Below are 22,593 nucleotides of genomic sequence, written 5' to 3'. Positions count from 1 at the left end.
TCTCTCTCTCTCTCTCTCTCTCTCTCACACACACACACACACCAGGGTTGCCATATTTCAAGAAGCAAGCAGGCTTCCGAAATCGCCGTCTAGGAGGCAACAACACTAATGCACAGACCTTCAGCTTCCGATGGGGAAATAGACGAAATCCCAGACATTACCAGAATTTTCTGGTACAAATGGCGACCCTAACACACACCCTGGGCCCAGCCCTGTCAGCACCTCCATTCCTGTGAAAGTACATTGTGGCTGGTGTTTGATAAAAGCACTCCCTCTCAGGAGAGTGACAGGACCCAAGCCAAGTACTAGCACAGTGTCAGTTGTTGAGACTGCAGTGACTGGACTCTGATCAGCCCCTCACTAAATCACTGAAAAAGAAAAAGAGAAGGAGGACTGAGCAATTTATCCACCCTGTGGCAGTAATAACAACACAACTGTTGTTTTCCAGCTGTAAGAACCAATGGCAATAATGTCAGAATAGAACCTTGATGCAGCATTTTGCAAGAGTTAATAGCTTGGGACCAGGTTACCTAAAGGACCGCTTCCTTCCATGCAAGCCTGCCCAGGTGCTAACAGGTCGTTCTCCCTTTTCTGCCAACACCTGTCTCGTCTTGATGGAAAGCCGAAAAATGACCTTCTCAGCAGCTGCCTCCAGGCTTTGGAACTCCCTTCTAAGAAAGGCTTTTAGTCCCTTCTAGATGGCTTTCCACCAGCAAGCAAAATCCTTTTCATTTAAACAGCTGCTTTGCCTACTGAAATGATATGTTTCTTCTCTATGTTTTAATCTTTGTTTTTAATTTAATGATGTTTTTAATTGGATGACATTTTTATATGCTTTTATCTTATTTGTAGCTATTTTTATTGTGTTTTGGCTTATTTCTTATGTGGATTAGTTTTTTATTGTGGATTTTGATGTCCTTAGCCGCATTTTTTTAATAGAAAGGCAAAGTATAGCTTTTCATGCTCAATAAACCATATTCTCTGCATTCGCAACATATTCTACATAGTAAAGAAAAAGGATGTCCTAATACCACTTGTTTTTTAATTATGTTTTGGCAAATATTCAGAAAGAGAGATTCCCCCTTTATTGGCATGTATGTATCATAATTTGTTAATCTAGATGTTCCTGTTGCATCCCTCGATGCTACTTTAGCTGCTGGCACACACACAGCAGGGAGAGCCAAACCAGAAGATTATGCTGTCCAACACAGGGCTTTGGGAAAGCAGAATTCTGATCGCAAAATGATACATGGAAGAGGGTGCTGGTTATCTTAGCCATCATCGCTCCACATCTCTGTATATGTGATCATATGGAGAAAGTGTCATGCGAGCAAAGAAAGTACAGAATTTGCCCTACTTTCTGTGAGTGCAGCAGAAAGTATATTGTTCCTACAATTGCAGAAGTGTTATTTGCAGACTGCTTGTTTCCACAGTACTTTATTCATGCAATCACGTGTGAATGGCTGAAGACAGAGAAAAATTCAGCAGCGAAAATGCAAAAATAAGGTAATGGTGTCAGGAAAAAGCACTAAGGCAAAAGCCAGCTCCAGATGGCTGGAATGCAAAACAGTGCAGATGTACTGTTGGAGAAAAGGTGGAGCCTATTCTCTGTACTGAGCACCGGATGTTAGCTCAGTGTGTTATATGACCTGTACTGGAAGTACAGGGGAGGAGTGTGTGACTCTTCTGATGGAGTCTGAAGGGAACAGTCACATTTCTATGTACTGTTGAGTGACAGGAATAAAACATGTAGAAAGGACTCCTGTCTGTCTTTCTTCCCCTCCCTGGGGGAGTGCAGGGAGGGAGAGAAGGAGGAGGGTGTGTCCTGCTCACGTTTGAGGAGGATCGCCGGTTTGTTTACCTAGCCTGCCAGAGGTCGCAGACGGACGGTAAACACACAGTATCTCGCTCAATTGCCTCGGGGGAGGCCAGGTACCTCTGCCTGTGAGCCGAAGATATTGACATATGGCAGCCTTCGAATGGTTGCGATTCATCGGACATCTGCATGAGAGGCTGGTGGATTGTCCTCCTCTGCTCCAAGGGAGAAGGCAAGCGTCTGAAAGATGCCAGAGGCTCAACAGACAGCTGCTGGAAAGAAGAGGTGCTTTCCAGAGCAACAACGTTCAAGTTTGTTTTGACAGTGTGAGCTGGAGGCTTGGATTCAAAATGGATGCCAAGAAGGGGGAGACTTGCCTAACTCATCTCCCCTAACCAGAGACAGTTATTCATCAGGGTCTGGATGGATAACTACCCCAGAAGGGGTGAGCCAAGATGATGCTGGCCAAGTTCCTAAGAGCTCAACGAAAGCTGAGGAGAGCTTTGACCCCAGAGGGGAGAGTGCAGGAACTGTGGCTGTTGGAACTGTTGGTGTTCCTGAACAAGGTGCAATGGGTGTTGCTGACAGGGGGAGGGAAGAACAGAGTTCAAATCTCCCCACTGATGATGCTACTGGGAAGCATGGTGTAGCATTGAGTGCTGTCCGATGCTAAAATTGTGGACAGACTGGGCATCTACAGCGAAACTGTAAGAAGCCGCGCCAGTCAAGAGGAGCAAAGAGCAGCTCTACGAAGCCTGAGGCGTCAGGCAAAAGCCGTACCAAGTGCCAGGTGAAACCTGCAAGGCTATGATGGCGAAAGGAACCACGCCAGATGTTGGGAACTCGTTCATAATTGACACGGGCGCAACGGTTCACATGTGCCCGCACAGAGGACTATTTTCGACGTTGAGGAAGCAAAGCTTCACTGTGAAACAGGCCAACGGTCAAGAGTTGGAAGCGACTGGAATTGGGACTGTGTATCTTGAGAGTCTGAACTTGACAATAAGTGATGTTTACCTGGTTCCAGAACTGAGATTTAATCTGCTGAGCGTGTCGCAGATTGCAAAGAAAGGACTGAAACTGTCCTATGATGCTAAAAGCTGCAAGATCTACAAAGATGGAGAACTGTTTCTTACTGCCAAAGAGAAAGATGGACTGTATTTGTTGACTTTTGATCAAAGTGATTACATGAAATGTAATTCTTCTGTTTCTAACGAAATCTCTCTTGCAGGTGTGACCAGTGTGAGCACCAGGAACGTGACCAAGACCAAGAAGGTCGACAGAGCATTTCAGCGGGTGTATGCTGATGTGATTGGTCCTCTAGAACCATCTAGAGGCGGTGCAAAATATTACCTTTTGTGTGTGGATTGTTTCACTAATTATTCTTGGGTTTATATGATGGAGAAACCGCAAGAAACTTTAGAAAAGTTTCAGGAGTTTTGTGACAAGGTTAAAAATATGCATGATGCTAACATTGATTGTCTTTTCACAGATGACAAACAAGTTTTTCTGTTACAGAAGTTTCAGAAGTTCCTGGATGGAAAAGGGATAGACCACAAAGTTGCAGTTTCGCAAGAACAGGGGGGTCTGTGTTAGAGTGAACAAAGAATTGCAAAAGGGGATGAATGCGCAATTGCTGAGTTCACATTTGTCACATGAATATTGGGCCGAATCGCTAGCGTCCTATCTTCATGTGTGGCTGAGAAAGGTCTCAACAGAGTTGGGATGTTCTCCTTTTGAGAAGCTGTTCAATAGAAAACCTTCTGTTGCCTATTTTAAGGTTTTCGGGTCTCATGTGAGAACAGAAGCTCCAGGTGGAGTAAAGAATGCCAGAGGCATTTTTGTGGGTTATGAAAAGGGTCTCTACAGAGTAATGTTGTCTGAATCTGGTCAGGTGATTCTCACAAAGTTCCTAGAGAGTGCTCCAAAGCAAGAGCGGATAGTACAGACATTTCCCACAGGAAACGATTCAGATGATGATGATGATTTTTCTGATGTCACAGATTACAGTGGTACTGATGACGATGACAGTGATAGCTCAGAGAGTTCAGTTGTAACAGTCATTGAGAGGAAATCTCACACAATGGATAGACCTTCACAGGTGAAGGAAGAACCACTGATTGCTACTGGTTCTCAACAGAGTCCAAAGGTTGAACCAGTAAGCACAGAGGATCAGAACCTCATACGCAGGTCTGAGAGAGTTACAAAGGGTGTACCACCAAAGAGGTACTCAAAAGAGTTTGCTAACTTAGCTGTTGCATGTGTTGCTATTGTTAACAACTCAAAGCAGGTTAAAGCAGTGTCTAAGTCAGAGACAAAGACACAACAGAGAGTAGCTAGCCAAGGTAATGCAGAAGCACTCATTCCTTGGAAGCCAGACAACCAGAGAGGTACACTGGTGAAACCAGTGGTGGGAAGTTCCAAGGGTGGAACTGAAACAACAGGGGACTGTTATATGTATGACGACTGTTTGTTCTCTTCTCTGGATAATGTTTTGCCAATTGATGCTTTTGGGGGAGGATGTCAGGAAAAAGCACCAAGGCAAAAGCCAGCTCCAGATGGCTGGAATGCAAAACAGTGCAGATGTACTGTTGGAGAAAAGGTGGAGCCTATTCTCTGTACTGAGCACCGGATGTTAGCTCAGTGTGTTATATGACCTGTACTGGAAGTACAGGGGAGGAGTGTGTGACTCTTCTGATGGAGTCTGAAGGGAACAGTCACATTTCTATGTACTGTTGAGTGACAGGAATAAAACATGTAGAAAGGACTCCTGTCTGTCTTTCTTCCCCTCCCTGGGGGAGTGCAGGGAGGGAGAGAAGGAGGAGGGTGTGTCCTGCTCACGTTTGAGGAGGATCGCCGGTTTGTTTACCTAGCCTGCCGGAGGTCGCAGACGGACGGTAAACACACAGTATCTCGCTCAATTGCCTCGGGGGAGGCCAGGTACCTCTGCCTGTGAGCCGAAGATATTGACATTGTATAACAACAACAAAAGGTCTGTGCTCCAGAGAGTTGGTTATAAAATTTTACGAACTAGATTTATTCAAAGTTACAGTATTAAGAACATCCCTTTTTTTTATATATAGAATCCCTATTAAATATGGTATTGCCAATTGCTACCAGCAGTTTGTCACAAGTTATGCACTGAATTGTCTATCACAAGTAGCTATAGGTGGATGGCTCATGCTTTTTCTGATCTGTGTCAATTCCACATGCTTTCATTCATGAGTCCCTTCCATCCTATTTTAAGCACAATTACTTTCAAATCCACACATCAGCAGCCAGTTCACAACAGATTTCACAGAAATCAAATTCCTCAAGCATCCCACCAAGAAAGTTTGTGATGTTAGAACTGTACAACTAGCAGCCTCCCCTGAAGCCCTCCATGCTCTGCCCCTGCAGTCACTACATCTGGTGTCACTGGCCTCACATCAATTATCACATCTCTCCAGTGCATGCATTTTATTACTGTGGTTACCCAACGATTGCAGTTTCAGACTAGTGAACACTCCCACTTTGCCCGGTCAATCAGTTTGGAAGCTATAAGTGTCTTGTTAAGAATTCTTACACAACTGGGCAGTCTGTGTGTCCTGCATCCTGCAAGTTATTCAGGCAAATTGGAACAGCTGTTTTGGTCTCTGCACAATGCTTCCCAAATGTCCCAAGGGATGTATTTGCAGGGGAGATGGTTCCTAGGAACTGTGCTCTCCACATGCATTGCTGCTGATTCTCACTAACAGCTCCTGGGTCTGCAGTAGCTACACAGTGACATGAAATAAGACATGGCTGCCCAGGCTATACACAGTATTCTCTGTATGAATGATTTGCCATGAACATATCATCCAGACTGGCTAGATTTGCTAGCTGACCTCCTTTCACCTCCTGTTACTGAGAATTGTCCTATTCTTTTCAACCTCTGCTCAATTTCAAAGTTGAGATGTTCTCTTTCCTGCATTCCAGTTACTCTAATCAAAACCACTCTGATCTTCAAAACTTACTAAGGGCAGCTTCTGCAAACAGAAGAATCATAGACTTGTGGGGTGTAAAGGGACCATTAGGGTCATTTAGTCCAACCCCCTGCAATACAGGACTCTTTCTATCCAACATGGGGCGCAAACCCACAACCTGAGCTATCTAGCCAAGCCTTGAGCATGACAAAATGACTCTTGTCAGACATTTCCAAGCATCACTATCCAAACATTTCCAGTATTTGAGCAACTTTCACTATGAAGAATATTCCCAGGTAATTTTAGAAACACAAAGTTCTGATCTTTAATTTCAGCAAATATTTTTGCACAGTTTTTAAGTCTTACACACACAGAAAAGGAAGAATTGCATTTTGAATCCAATGTTTTCTGTCCGTCCTTTCTCTGTCCGAAAGGCCCCAAGTTCAGCACTGCTGTCATTTTTTCTCCCTTTACCCTGCTCAAACACTGCAGCCACTTCTCAGCATTAGTAGAGGATTTCTGTTGGCTCGTTACATTATTTATGCAGAGCCAGATTGTGCAGCAATTATGCCTATACTATAATCACTGTGTCATTTGCACTTGTTAGGTACAAGGAAAAAAGTTTTTTTTCAAGGCTTAAATACCCTGAAAAGTACGCAGTAAGTGGAAATGACTGCGCTCCCTCCTATTAGTCTCAGGGTTATTTATACCTCTGCGGATTAGCACAGTACAGTGCAATTAGGCTTTAGAGGTACCATGCAAATTGAAAAGTTTCAAGAGCTCTTAGGAACAATTAACCCCTAATGCATTAACACGTTCCGTCAGGGAAGCCGTTTCCTCTCTGGTTATGTTCCAGAAACAGTTCCTGAAAGTGACTTTCCCTTAACATGGTAAGAGAAGGATGTGAAGAAATGTTGTAGGAGATGGGATACAGGTCTATTGTTCAATCTCAAGAGTCACCCATTTATTCTCCATTCATCTTTTCTCGGACACCCAGACAAGCCTTAACAGGAGAACAAATTCCTTTGCCAGCTAACTGACATTTTAAATCTGGCCTTATTTCCTTTTTCATAGCCTTAGAAAAGAAACCTGAACATACATAGCAGAAGTAGCTACAGCAACAGCAGCAGCCACTACAGTACTTCTTAGAACAGACATAGACAAACTACCATCTGTGGGCTGCACATGGACCATAGAATCATTTCATCCAACCTTCACTCTCATCACTTGCACTACCCAACTCATCCTTGGAGCTGTGTGGTCCTCAGGCTGTAAAATTTACCGACTCCTATCTTAAAATGGCATACCATAGTTTGCATGTGTGCTTGTGAAACTCTTTGATTGAACGCAGCAGTAGCTGGTTTGGTTTGCAGAACGTGGAGATGCCCTCCCAACACCGAAGTCTTGGCACCTTACTTAGAGGGGACTGGAGAAGAACACATCCGTGGTGAGGTCCAGGCTGTGTGGGCAGACCAGTGGAAACACCAAATTGGCTTCACCTGAGTGTACGCACAACCTCAGCACCACCCTCCTCTGCACCACACTACAGCTCTGTCTCACCACATGACTGATCGAAAGAGGCAAACTAAAGGAAGCTCTATCATCAGGAGAACCCCTAGATCCCAAGGCAGCTTCTCTGCAATGTAAAGTCCCCTGCCCATGATGTTCATACACAAATGCAAACACAGGCTTCCTCACATTTCTTTGGGGAAGGGAACAGCTTTTCTTTCTCCTTCTGTCATCCCAAACATTCACATTTCATGCAGCAAACATCTGCCCAGGAGATACTATGTGATATATAATCTGCTTACCTCCAGAGCGAGCTTTCGGTAACACTTCCCAAGTTGAAGTCATACAGCTTTGTAAGAATGAGAATCACCTGAGAGGAGAAGAAGGGGGGGGGGGGGAGAAAAAACCTACTTTTACTCTTCTGAATATATTTATAGATACAAAACACATCTGAAACCACCCAAAAGGAGAGCTTAGCATCTATCCAGTAAAGTTGGGGTATTATAGGATCAAGCAAGGAGCGGAGAGGAGGCCAATGAGGAGAAATTGTTAGCTTAATGCATCCTCATAGCTAGAAACATTTTGTTTCAATTTCAAAACATCTTGAGATATAAAATAAAACACCAAAGTTAGCCTTGTTAGCTTTTCTCTTCCCTACATTTTCCTCTGGGCTTATTTGACTTACAGTACAGTGCAAGCTTCTGTCTGTTTACTAAGAAGTAAGTCCTGCTGAGTTCTGTTGGACTTACTCCCATGAAAATGTGCATTGGATGACAGCCTAAACTGCAGACCCATAACCCATTCATGTCCTCGTATGACTCAAATATATCCAAATTACTTGGGGGAATAAAGAAGATTTCCAGCCCTATATCAGGAAGTTTTTAATGTTTGATGTTTTAGTATGTTCTGATATATGCTGTGAGCCAGCCAGAGTGGCTGGGGAAACCCAGCCAGATGGGTGGGGTATAAATATTAGTAGTAGTAGTAGTAGTAGTATCCAGAACCCCCACCAGAAACGACGATATCTTTTTGACATCTAGTTTTATTGGGTTTTTATAATACTGTTTAACTGGCTTTTATGTCAGATCTGTTGTTGTTATTATTATACCCTCTTATTGCCTTTGTGCTGTATTTTTGTATGTCGCTTAGATATTTTTAAAAATATTAAGTACATCAGAAAAGCTTTTAAATAAATTAACAATCAAAATCTGAGAAATTATCCAATTACAGTGGTACCTCGGGTTACAGATGCTTCAGGTTACAGACGCTTTAGGTTACAGACTCCGCTAACCCAGAAATAGTACCTCGGGTTAAGAACTTTGCTTCAGGATGAGAACAGAAATTGTGCAGCGGCACAGCAGCAGGAGGCCCCATTAGCTAAAGTGGTACCTCAGCTTGAGAACAGTTTCAGGTTAAGAAGAGACCTCCAGAACTAATTAAGTTCTTAACCCGAGGTACCACTGTAGTTGGTACACCCAGTTTTGCAAACACTAGTTGTGAGCATATTTCCTTCCTCTTGCATAGTTTGGATTCTCAAGCTGCAAGGATGAGCCGAACCATCACATACCTAACTCAGCACTCTAGCCTAGGGGTGGAGGTGGCTTGTTATCTCTCCCTGCCCCCATCTCTTTCTTTCTCTGGCTGTCCTGATGTTGTTGGACTATAACACCTGGCCACTGGCTATGCTGACTGCGGTTGATGGGAGTTGAAGTCCAACCACCCCTGAAGGGCCACAAGTTCCCAAGCACTGCAGTAGACACATCAGCATAACAACCTACATCCAAGATTTTTCCATCTTGGCACTCAATGTGAGTTATTAGATCTGAACTCCATTTCCCACACAACTTGGGACATCTAAAAATTTTTTTCTGGAATGGCCTTTGCTGTTACATCTTCCATCATCCAAAAGCTTACAAGTGTCAGGCCTCACGCGACTTAGCTTGTTATGTGTTCAGGTTCAATTTATACTGCTGTATAGCAAACCTAGAGTAATGACCCTGCCTGTAGCAGAAGTAGTGTAGATTTTCAGGTACTCCGTAGTTATCAAATAATAATTCTGCCCTCCCACCTCTGAGTGATAGAAAACCATGATGAAAGAGAGAGAGATGATAAACCATCCCTTTGGACCTCAACCTTGTGTAGGGTTCTGGCAAGCAGCAAGATCTGCCTGAGGCATTTGTGATATATACATACAATGCAGACAAAATGTATAACGCGCCACCCATATAAATTACACACACACACAGGCCGAGCAGACAAGCCCAAACTGCAGCCTTGCACAGAGGACGTTCTCACATAACAAGCCACTTCCTATTCAATGGTGGAGGAATTTGGAGAGAGGTGCATTTGAAAACCTCAGAGGTATAGAATTAAAGAGAGGTTTTTGAACAAAGGGGAGAAAGTTTCTCTCTCCTTGACCCTGTTTTGGGATGTTACCCAGCAAGGAACTATAAGCAACAGAAGCTGCCTCTTTGCTCCAATCTCACTTTTGGGGCCGGGCTGGAGAGATGAAATCCAAAGAAATTTACAAGTGTTTTAATCATAGCTGTCAACGTTTCCCTTTTTTTTAAGGGAAATTCCCTTATTCCGAATAGGATTCCTCGCAAGAAAAGGGAAAAGTTGACAGCTATGGTTTTAATATCATTGAAATCACTGAGATCAATACAGCCTTTCAAATAAGTTCAGAAACACAACTAGTTTCAATTCTCCCCCCACCTTCCCATAAACATACCAATGTTAGTTATTTGTGGCATAAAATAAAGAAAAAAAACAGTATCCTAGACACCTCAAAGGAATTCCAGAGAGGTGGCTGTTTACAAGTCTAAATCAGAGTGCATACAGCTGAGTCCTAAAGCACCACTAATTTAAATAAGGCTTAAACACAGTCCTCCCCATGTCTAGTTACTCCAAGACAGCACCAGATTCAGGGTGGTGCAGGCGGTTCTCCTGCACAGGGCACTAAGCTGAGGGGGTGCAAAACTGAAAAGATCCATGTATGAGAGAAGAAAGTGAAGATGGACGCAAAATTAATCAATCGCAATATGAATTTCCTTTCATAGCTCAGCTGGTAGAGCATGAACCTCTTAATCTCGGGGCTGTGGGTTCAAGCCTCACATTGGGCCAAAGATTCCTGCACTGCAAGGGGTTAGACTAGATGACCCTCAGGGTCCCTTCCAACTCTACAATTCTATCATTCTATTAAATAGCTTCTATGAATGGTTGCAATTGTGGGGGGGGGAAACCAATGGCTAAAATATTTTGATAGTTAAATTGATCTTTTAATTTACTCATTGACGATACCTGATGGGTGCTTATTTTTATGTTTTACTACAAATATTGTGTATTTGTGTTTTAAATTCTATTTGCAGTGGGCAGGGTTATTGGGTTGTTCTTGTTTTTATTTTGATTATGTGTTTTGTGTTTTTATATTGTGATTTTATCCTGTGAACCTCCCTGTGACCTGTGAGGGCATAAAATATTGGCCTCGCACAGGGTGCAAAAATTCAAAAGTCTGCCCCTGTCCATGATAATTCAGTCTTGGACACATCTCTCTTTCTCTGGATTGTTTCCAATAAGTTAAAGGATATTATTTATTTCCTTTCATCTTGATCTTACCTCTTCCACATGGTGGCATACGTGGTTCTCTCACTGCACATTTTTTCTGCCTAATAGCCTTGTGAGGTAGAAAGTCTGAGAGATATTGACTAGACAAAGATCTCTTCATGGCTAATAGATGTGCCCTCCAATGTTTTTGCCAAAACACTGCATTGGTTCCCTGTAGAGAGCCTTTGTCTTTCACTTTCCCCCCTGTATGTGCAAAGGATCATAGCTATGTCTGAATTAGCCCAAGCCTAGCAGCCTCCAGTGAAGCATGACCTGACTGGCCTGTGAGAAATGCTTTCCCCTCTGATAATGGTATCTCCTACCTACCCTTGTTGTTAAACGAAAGCTCTTGCTATTTTTGAAAGTAATTAAGACGAATTTCATTTCCTAGTGAATGATGATGAATTACAGCACAGTTAGTTTCTGTCACTCTGAATTTCTCTTGATATCTTGGATACAGCACCATTTATGGAAAAAGCATTCTCAAAGGAAGAAATAATCTATTTGTACATGCATCCCACACAATACTATAGAAAGACAGAGTTACAGTGGGAAATATTTTCCCTTGGTGCAGCTGAGCTAAATTCCCCAAATTTAATCATATGTTCCAGAAGGGTTTATTCTTTGAATGTAGAAAAAGTAAAGGTAAAGGACCCCTGACAGTTAAGTCCAGTCGCGAACGACTTGGGGTTGCGGCACTCATCTCGCTTTACAGGCCGAGGGAGCCGACGTTTGTCCACAGACAGTTTTTCCAGGTCATGTGGCCAGCATGACTAAGCCACTTCTGGCGAAACCAGAGCAGAGCACAGAATTGCCGTTTACCTTCCCACCGGAGCAGTACCTATTTATTTACTTGCACTTGGAGGAGCTTTTGAACTGCTAGGTTGCCAGGAGCTGGGACCAAGCAACAGGAGCTCACCCCGTCGTGGGGATTCGAACCGCTGACCTTCCGATCGGCAAGCCCAAGGCTCTGTGGATTAGACCACAGCACCACCCATGTCCCCCTGTAGAAAAAGCAGATTGATGGTATCTGTAGAGATGTGTCCCAAGTAAGTAGCGTAACACAGCACCATACATTTAAAGCATTATATTACATTAAACAGTCATGGTTTCCCCCAAAGAATTATGGGACTGTAGTTTGTGGAGGGTGTTGAGAGGTGCTTGGAGGCCCCTATTCTCCTCACGCCAAAGTTCCCTGTGAAGAGGAATTCATTGTCAAACCACTCTAAGAACTATAGCAACCTCAACAAACTACAGCTCCCAGAATCCTTTGGGGGAAAGCTGTGACTGTTTAAAGTGGTTTAAATGTATGGTATGGATGTGGCCTGTATATACAGCAATACATATTCTCCGTCTCAAAGTTCAGCACTGTTAATGAGCTAATGCTGGCCACCTTTCTGAACTGTCTGCTAGTGTTAACCTTTCTTCTCACCCCATGTGCTCTGTGCTGTTTTGTAATTGGTGGGGTGGCTTTTTGGAATATGTCTAGCTAACTCAGCAATCTATAAATTTCCATGAGCGGGACACTAAGTTGCCTTCCAGGAACAGCCAATGCACCATCAAAAGCTGTCTCACATTCATTTCCTGTTCAAATAGTACTTCCCACCTGATAAATTCCCCATCCAAGGCACCACCCCTTGGATACTGCCAAGGCAGCTGCCTCAGTCCGCCTCATGGATGGATCAGCCCTGTGTTCACTCGCTTTAAATTGGCCTTCAGTTGAATAAGCCAAAGCACTAGTGGCACTCATACAGAAAAAGAAAAAGAATAGGCAATCAAAAATATCTCCACTGCATCTATGAATTCTCACCTCCTCTTTAAAAAAAAAAAATCGACTCACTGCAGTTGGTTGATAGTGCCCCATTGTGCAACCCATGGCTACTTGCCATTCATGGTGCTCAAGTTGTGAATTATACCGCAAACACTTCCTTCCTTCCCTCCCTCCCTCCCTCCCCTCACATATGGCACACCTCTTCGTGTAACAAGTTGAATACAGAGGGATATGGGTCTGGTTGACATGACAAGCTAAGCCACGATTTGTGTCATCAGCACCCAAGCTCATGGTTAAGGTCTCTCCTTGCTCACCACTAGCTGTAGCCAAGAACAAACCTTGTTTGTAGTTTACAAGGAGAGACCTTAACCATAAGCCCATGCTCAGACAACACACTAAGCATGAGACAAGAGTAAAAAGGACTGAGGAGGAGCTCTCTGGGAGTGCACAAGTTGATGTAGTCTTGGTAAACCATAGGGGACACACAGGGAGAGGAGAGGGCAGAGGAGTTCCATAGTGCACCTAAAAGTATTTGCCCTAGCAGAACCAGATACCCCACTACATTCTCTTCAATGTTGAAATAGATCTAGCTGCAAAATGTTCATGGCCTTCCACTTGTAAGCAGCAAATCAGGCTACCAGTTACAAAATGAAGGCGTTCACTCTGTGAGATCCAGTTGCTTCCTAAGACTATGCAAATGTCTTCAATCTATCCTGGCAGTTTATCACATTCAACTGTCATCACAAGGCCTCCAACGCCTTGCTTTCCATTAAAAGGTTTTAACGTATTAGCTATTATCTGTACTCTGAAGTCAGTGTCTCTGCAATGTAAAGATCGGCTCTCTCTTTTCCCCTCACATTTAAAGAGCTGGCAATTTGGGGCTCTTTAAGTTGTATATCACACTGATCTGTGGTATCGCTGAGGTAATCCAGACCCAAACTTTACCCATACTCATCTGTGATCGATTCCAAGGGGAATTACGAGTTAGAAATGGCAGAGGGTTTTCTTCCCCTCCCCCCTCCTCTTTCTCCCTGCCATGTTTTCTGCCCTGTCTTTGGACCTATGATGCACATTGTAGCTTTAAGAAAAATGAAACCACAACCTTAAAAGAGAGAGAGATAAATTTTCCAAGGCTTTGAGGGTGGTATCTTAGCAAAAAGAAAGACTGGAAGATATGATCCACTGTGGGTTGCTGAATCAATAAAAATAAATGATGGTGGCTTTTTTTGCTGCAGCGTCCTATAATGCATGATAGAGGACTCTTAAATCATATCACCGCCAGCTAGTGGAGATCGTATTTATTCTAAACCGACTTATATAGAGATAAAGCTCAGGCTTCTGTTATTTTAAGCAAGCAAGATGTCTTCTCTAGTGGGAATGCCTGTTTACCTGAAGCAGGGCCATCTAGCAGTCCTAGCAAAGATACTATGGGGAACAATTGGAGCCTAGCAGAGGAAATGATTAGATAACGTAGCAGGTCTTTTTCAGATTCTAAATTCTGGGCTTTGGGATACTTGCAAGCTGTTTTCCTCCTTGCCGTGTTTGTTCATAATACCTTGGGATTTTACCCAGATTTCCCCTGTGTTTTGCTGTGAGCTTTAAGAAGACTGAGTAATATTCCCTGCATCTCCCGAAAGATTATCTCACCCTGACTTATGTCTGATAATTATAAATAATACCAAGCTTTTGTGTAGAGCCTCTTCCATGAGTTGATGAAAGGGACTTTGTAATCTAAATTCTCAGCTGGCATGCCCAATAACTTAGTAATTGTGACTGCATTCAAAACTACACTGTGAGAATGCCAAAGAATTCTGTTTATCGGTGCTAGTAGAGTAGTATTTTGAGTGATTTACTAAGAAGCTAATACTGCCTGTCAAGAATGTTTGGGGCCATTTCAGGTTGCTAACCTGAATCAACAATTCTTCTTTAGTGGTTTTTAGCTACACACATCTTAGAGCCTCATGATTTCTTTTAAAAATGCCTATAGGTACCTTTTATTTCAGTAGCTAAAAGATTGCCTACAAAAGTTTATGTCACAATAAGGCCCCATCTGCTTTCTACATTTAAAGCTGTGTCATAATATATTAAACAGTCATGGCTTCTCCCAAAGAATCCTGGGAAATGTAGTTTATTAAGAGTACTGTGTGTTGTTAAATAGGTGCGTTTCCCTCACAGAGCTACAACTCCCAAAGTTCATTGGAAACAGCAATTGATTGTTAAACCCCTCTGAGGACTATAGCTCAGTGGGGGGAATATGATGTTTATATAACTTTTTGTATGTTTACCACATTTATAACATAAAAAAATACATGCTTTCAGCAAGAAGACAACAGTACATTTTGTCCCTGATGGAAAAGGGCTGGAAGAATCTGTTTTGTTTTCCACATTCATTTCCCTTTGGTATTTTTTATTAGGTTTTTTTCCCATACATTGCCTGCTAGGAAGTTGGATTCATTCTTTCCGCAGTCCCTTTACTAATTATACTTTGTAAATATGTGGCCAGCCTTGTAGATGAGCTATGTTAATCTCTGTGCTGATACAGCAGGATTTTTGAGAAGAGAGATGGTTCCAATGCATGGGATCAGCAGTGACTGCATCTCAGTAGTCTATCCAAAGTGATCAAACATCTCTTCCCCTAATAACCATATATCCTTGATACATGAGACTGTCTTTGACTTGACACTTCTTAGTTGTCTCTGAAGTTCTTTATCATGCCTCAGAAGGAGTTGAATGCATTTACACTCTAATTTGTTAGAAACAAAGAGCCATCTATCTCGGTGCATGGATATATGCAAAGCATTTCTCCAATTTAAAGTTGGCAGGAACACAAGGAGAGTTTAATGAACTAAAGTAATTTTCCTTCCGTGTAAAATTTTATGACCATGAAAGGTCTGCACAGCTACTGAATGTGCTCAGAGGCTTCCAAGCTGTCTGATAATTTATAGATTTGTGGATCTCCAGTAATTCTTCTCTACAGCAGGAAACCCCTGGGGTTTCATGTTTGCCTTGAAGGGAAGTGACCACAGTGATCCCAAGGTTTTCACTGAAACTCAGTCTTTCTGTGTTAAAGTAAAGACTTCCAGGCACCTAGCAGTGGTGGAGCTTGGACTTAAAATTTCAGTGGCACCCTGTGCAATGCCAAAATTGAGCACCACCACCCCACCTGTCACCTTCCATTGTTTGTCATTGTTGAAGCGCCCCCTACAGCACCCTCTCAGTTCAGCACCCAGTGTGGACAAACCAGTTGCACTCCCCTAAATCTGCCTCTGCACCTAGTTCTCAAGGTCCATTAGTTCCCTTTGGTGCTTACAAATGGGAAAGAAAATGCTTGGGGTAGTAGACTACTCATAAGAAGGGCAATCTAAATTTCTACTTGCTTTTACATTTTATAAGCTGCCTTTTATCCTGGACAGATTATCTGAAGGACTGCAAAGATGTGTTGCCCTTAGTTGGGGGTGGGGTGGGGGTGGGGACTTTGTTCATTGGTGTTTTCTGCAACACTGCAAATTGCAGTTGAGAGAAAAAGATCCATTGCACAATGTAAGGGGCTAGATCATGCCAGTGCTCCAAGAGCATAACACTTCCAGAAGTAATTGGAGACAGGCATTCCCTCGCAGGGGCAGGGAATAGAATCACTAAATCCCGCTGTAATTACTACAAGAGTTTTCAGCTTGAATTTGAATAGGAGGCTAGAAATAACACGTGGTCTGCTTTCTGTGCAGTAAACAGAACATTTTATGTCGATTTCAGAGGGGGCTGGTCTGGGTGCCATGGAAGGCCACCTGATTACTGTTATTTAGTCATTGTTAGGGGGTTCACATAAAGAAAAAACCCAGATATTGCATTGTTTGCACAGCAGCATCTGACCCAATAATTGTGCCCCCGAACCATCTGCAATATTCCAAGGGATACAGAGATGCTCTTCTCAAACTAAGCAATGAAGGTGCTTGGAGAAAATCTTAGCAATGTGTTTTCTAACTATCCAACCTAGTGATATATGGCTTAGGCCCAGGTTGTCTGAAGGACTGTATTCTCCCACATGAACCTGCCCCGAGATCTTTGTGGGAAGCCCTTTGGCCAGGGCATAGCCTAACTCCCTCCTTTGGCAATCTTCACAGAACTCTAGCCCAATGGTTGCCATCAATTTGATTTGAATTAATTTTATAATAAAATGATTTTAGAATGTTGTATTATTTTATTGCTGTTAGCTGCCCTGAGCCTGGCTTCGGCTGGGGAGGGCGGAATATAAATAAAATTTATTATTATTATTATTATTAATAAATATAATAAAAGGAATAACAATGTAACTAGAGTGGGGGCTATCTGCCTCTTTGGGGATTGCCAAAGAGTGTGATTCTATTATATGTTAAAACTTGTTACACTGAATGTGAAGGGGGGACATTAAGTTAGGGTGAATGCCTCAACTGCCTTGCTCTTCTTGGTCTTTTTATTCTTTTGATCCTTGGCTTGGTGGCTCTGTGATTAAAAATGAAATCATCTGCCATTCACACACACCCTGTGCAAAAAGCAGTGCTGCTAGTAATTTTGCAATCAAAACCTGCCAATCAAAACCTAAAGTGCAGAGAGGTTTTTTGCAGTGGCACGCAACATTAAGTTCTACTCAAGGCAAGCCAGTTGTCTGACCCACCACCATAGGGCAGGAATTGGCAATGAGTGAGAAGTGGGGAGACGAGAGTCCACCAGACTTTGTAAAATGGTCACAAGAATAGCATGATCAATACAATAAATGCTTGTATTGCCAAGGATGCTTTAGAAAAGAAATGTTTGTCCATAATTTTGCTGGAGGGAAGGCAGGAGAAGAAAAAGAGAAGAAAAAGCCTCCAAACAAGTCAGTTGAGGAAGCAAATGTTGGCAAAACAATGCTATGCACCTGGAATGGGTACACATTCAGCCTTTCCCATAACAAGCTTCAAACAAGAGCCTAATGCCAGTAACAATAAGCCTCTGGACTTCTGGCAAACTGTGACCGCAAGCCATATAACCGAAATCTGGCCTTAAACAGCAATTTGGCTCTTGGAAATCCCACAGGGACAGGAGGATTAAACAAACACACACACACACACACACACACACACACACACAGCACTCTAATATGTTTCAAGGCTAAATAAATGCTATAGGACCTCTGCAATTAAATGGGAAATCACATGCACAGAGTCCTATGATCGCCATGCATATTGAGACAAGCAGTATCGAATACACTCCATGTTCAAACTACACAGTGTGGAAGACAAAAACGTAAAAGCTTGCTGGATCAGACCAATGGCCCATCTGGTCCAGCATCCTGTGGCCAACCAGATGCCCATGGGAACCCAGAAAGCAGGATTTGAGCATAAGAGGATTCTCCCCTCGTGTGGTTTCCCATGGACTGCAAGAAGATCAAACCTATCCATTCTTAAGGAAATCAGCCCTGAGCGCTCATTGGAAGAACAGATCCTGAAGCTGAGGCTCCAGTGCTTTGGCCACCTCATGAGAAGAGAAGACTCCCTGGAAAAGACCCTGATGTTGGGAAAGGTGGAGGGCACAAGGAGAAGGGGATGACAGAGGACGAGATGGTCGGACAGTGTTCTCGAAGCTACTAACATGAGTTTGACAGAAACTGTGGGAAGCAGTAGAAGACAGGAGTGCCTGGTGTGCTCTGGTCCATGGGGTCACAAAGAGTCGGACATGACTAACTGACTAAACAAAAAGATAGCAAGCCCTCCTATCCACCCTCATTCTCAGCGAATGTGAAACTGAGACAGCCAGTGTGTTACTGCGATTAGGGCGTTGGACCAGGACCTGGGAGGCCACGAGTTCAAATCCCCACTCAGACATGAAGCTCCCTGGATGACCATGAGCCAGTCGCCAACTCGTAGCCAGACCTACCTAGCAAGGTTGTTGTGAGAATAATATGGAGGCCAGAATCCTATGCACACCACCCTGAGCAACTTGGAGAAACTATGGGACATAAATCCACTAATAAAATAAATGAATGGCTATCTCTTGATGCTTATCCACACCTATATGTGGTTTGAAGCCACCATGTGCTGCAGTAGTGCTGGCAATGGGAGGCAGATGCTAGCTGGCTGAGGGCGACAAAGAGGTGTTAGAGGACAGGGCTGTGTGGGTCTTCTGGCCTGGCCTGCACTTGCTAAGCTAGTCTATAACCCTTAGCAGAGCTGGAGGGTGCTATCCTTTTGCCAGTGCTGAAGTAAAATTCACCTGCCAATCCAGTTGCCATGTGTGTTCGGAATGAGAGCTGCCATCTTGTCCTTTGCCTCAGGCATCAAATGCATTGGGACACCCCTGTCCTAAAGTTTATTTATGCCGGAAAGACCATGGATAAGCTGTTCCAGCAGTGGCCCCCAAACTTTCCCCCTTACTTGATAATTGCTGAGGGTTCTGATGAACCACATAAAGATTTTGCTGCCAGCTGTAGCTACTGTAATTTTTTAAATTTTATTTTAATTTATATGCCACTTAATTGAAAAACAACCAAACAACCCCTAAGCAGTTTACAAAAAAAATATGAAACAGAACATTAAAATTCCCAGCTAAAAATGATTAAAAACTAGTATCTAAAAGCATTTAAAAGATGAATGTGCTCTGCTAGCCAGTGCTGCTAGTGAGGAAGAGAGCCAGTGTGGCGTAGTGGTTAAGAGCGGTAGACTCGTAATCTGGGGAACCGGGTTTGCGTCTCTGCTCCTCCACATGCAGCTGCTGGGTGACCTTGGGCCAGTCACACTTCTTTGAAGTCTCTCAGCCCCACTCACCTCACAGAGTGTTTGTTGTGGGGGAGGAAGGGAAATGAGAATGTTAGCCGCTTTGAGACTCCTTAGGGTAGTGATAAAGTAGGATCTCAAATCCAAACTCTCCTTCTTCTTCTACTATGTGCTGCATGATTTTAATCGTATTTTTACAGATATGTCATGGGCCATCTAGTGGTCTATGGAGCCACCGATTTGGAAGCCCTGTTTTAGGTATTCAGTAAAAATCTATCACTTGACGCCATAGCATGTAATATTTCTGCCTCCGATATTATAGAAATTACCGGCAATACAATAGAAAATACATCTTTAAAATGAGCCCTGTTTTGTTCCTGTCGCCTGGCTGAATGCAGTGCACTTGTTCCCCTAATAAGAGCGTTTTGTCGGTTCCTCAGGTGACAAGAAAGGCATTCGTATAGAAGGAGAACATGGCCTCTTGGCAGAGGTACAAGAGAGGAAATCTTTGCCAGAATTAGCATAGCTGCTGTACAAAACTACCTGTCTTTTTAATCTGAATATTTGCCAAAAGAGAGGAGGGGAAGAGAGAGGTTTTTCAATAGCTACTTGCAAATTTTGACCTTGTGGAAAATATGTTGAAAGATTTGTCCTTGCAAGGCAGGGGAAGGGAAGGTTACAATTTTGGGTGCATGTGTGTTAGAGGAAACACACTGACTTTTACAACAAAATGAAAGCATTTTGTTTCCATGCAGAGTTATGATTTTCTCCGCCTTCTTTTAAAAATTCTGCTCATCTGTTTTCAAGCCAAGCAAATAAGACAAATACATTTCTTTCTATTTAAAAGATCTCTCGTGTTAGTAACGTCTGCTGCTGCGGGAGATGCGAAACAGCACAGTTAAAGCTGTCATGGGCAATTTTTCTTACACACTTAAGTGCTTTGTTATTTTAAAGAGAGAAAGAATAGGAGCACACACACACACATCCAAAAAGGATGCTGAATTCAAAGCAATGCTAATGCAGCATTACGGCTGAACATTTCAATGCTGAGCAAGGTGAAAGAGGCAGAACTGTGGGTTCCTGTCCTGCATATGCTTATTTAAACACATAAATAGGGACAAAGAAAGTGATGATGGCTCTGAGTGAATCTGTGAAATTGGGATTCAAGTATTATGTGTGACCTTGGATCATGCACACGCTTTCACTCAGCATAATCTTTCCTTCTTCTGCTGCTGTCCCAAGAATGCTCCATTTGTACAAGCATTGTATCAGTATGGCAGATAGAGAATGTATTTTGCAGAGGTACAGGCTGCATCGCTGTCACAGGTACTGTGTTCTGCAGGTAAAAGGGTAGCCAACATGGTGCCCTTAGCAGTTGTTGAAACAAGCCAGCATAGTCAGTGGTCAGGATTGATGGGAAATGTAATGTAATAACACGTAGGACACGATGTTGGCTACCTCTGCTCTACATCTTCCACCACTGCAAGGGGTTCCTGGGGTATAAGTTATTGTTGTAGCTATGTGCTGTAGGAATTCTTTGGTCTCCACCCTCCCTATACCAGCACTGGTACAGATATCACTGGAAAATTCTGGTATGTCTCTCTTGTGGTACCCCACCTTCTTATTGTCCTCCCCCGTCTGTCCCGTTCAACTAGGGATGGGCAAATATCTCCATTTCGGATTCTTTGAGTTTCTCATTTTCCCCCCCAGCCTCCACTTCATCACATTTCCGAATCAGTTTGCAATTTAAAAAAAATAATCATGAAAATACTTTATGGTGCATTTTTTAAAAAATATACAGATTCAATTTTCCCTGATATACTGCATTTTTATATTTTATCTTTACTCACATATGCATTTTATGATCATTTCCACCTAAAATATGTATTTTTGTAGACAACGGAAAACGGCACTGCAAAATTCAGCGAATATGCAAGTTTCAAAGGACAGCTGCACGTCTCTGGTCAGATATTGACTCATGAATTTGCATTAAAATGTGAACCAAATCAGATTTATCTCCCATCTCTGTCTTCAACGCATAGGCATGCTTAATCCAAGACAGAACAGAACTGTTCTACCTCAGAGTGGAATTATTAAAAGATTGTGAGGGTTTTATGAAAGACCCATAAGGTGTTATGAGGATGTTGAGCTATAAAGAACAACAACGGTTGGTTGCTTCCATACAAGCAGATTTATTGCGATGAAGGAATGTAAATCCATTCCTTGCCATCCTGTCACAGATTTTCAGCATTTCAGAGCAAGGTACAGCATGTCCTACTTGCTCTCTCCTTATGACTTCACCGCTTATTCCTATGTAGGTAATGCCCATTCAACTCATTTGCCAAATCCTTCACCAGGTGAGGAATTTACTGAACTGGTAAGATGACTGAAGTTAATGCCAAGAACAGAGGAACCAAATGGTAGAGGGGTTCTGTAACTAAGCAAGGGCAGTGCTACTTTATAAGTGTGGATAAGCTGTAATGAGAAGAGTCCCTGAGTTTTTCCTGGAGAAATAAAGGACACACCAGAAACCCTCAATGAATGCTACAGAATTTGGAGGCTTTGAGGACACATTGAACCTAACAAAACAATAAACAAAACCACTTATACTAAAGGAAAAGTAGTGGGCAATCTTACAGTCTGCTGTGCCCAGATTCTGAAAGAAAAACAGTGCCCGCATAGGGCCTAACATTATTTTGGTGTTGGGGGAGCTTCTATACTGTAATAATAATAATAATAATAATAATTTATTATTTATACCCCGCCCATCTGGCTGGGTTTCCCCAGCCACTCTGGGCGGCTTCCAAAAGAATATTAAAATACTATGATACATCAAACATTAAAAGCTTCCCTAAACTGTGACTACTTCCTGTGTCAATACCAGTAACATGAAAGTTTCTCACCAAATCATGCCCAGATTCATTCCTTCCAGAAACTGTTGCAATGTAAACATTAGTTGTTATTATTATTATTATTATTATTATATTTATTTATTTATTTATACCCCGCCCATCTGGGCAGCTCCCAACAGAATATTAAAAACACGATAAAACATCAAACATGAAAAACTTCCCTAAACAGGGATGCCTTCAGGGGTGGGGAACACAATATAGACTCCTCCACCATGGGTAATTCTTCTTGCATACAGAGGTGTACCTAGGCTATCTTGCACCCTTGGCAAGGAGCTGTACTGATGCCTTCCGCCCGCCGCCCCGCAAAAAACAA

At 42.8% G+C, this 22,593-nt stretch overlaps 1 protein-coding gene across 1 annotated transcript in view; it reads right to left on the bottom strand.

Annotated features, from left to right (window-relative positions):
* Positions 1-22,593, bottom strand: part of SORCS3 (sortilin related VPS10 domain containing receptor 3) — a 445,632-nt gene that overhangs the window by 291,701 nt on the left and 131,338 nt on the right. Inside the window, exon 2 of the mRNA XM_081005898.1 lies at positions 7,572-7,639. Coding sequence (XP_080862024.1) covers positions 7,572-7,639 — 68 coding nt within the window. The remainder of the gene's footprint in view (positions 1-7,571; positions 7,640-22,593) is intronic.

This window comes from Podarcis pityusensis, assembly GCF_964106645.2.
Source record: "Podarcis pityusensis genome assembly, chromosome: 5".
NCBI classification, from domain to species: domain Eukaryota; kingdom Metazoa; phylum Chordata; class Lepidosauria; order Squamata; family Lacertidae; genus Podarcis; species Podarcis pityusensis.
This window is presented reverse-complemented; position numbering and strand designations above follow the sequence as displayed.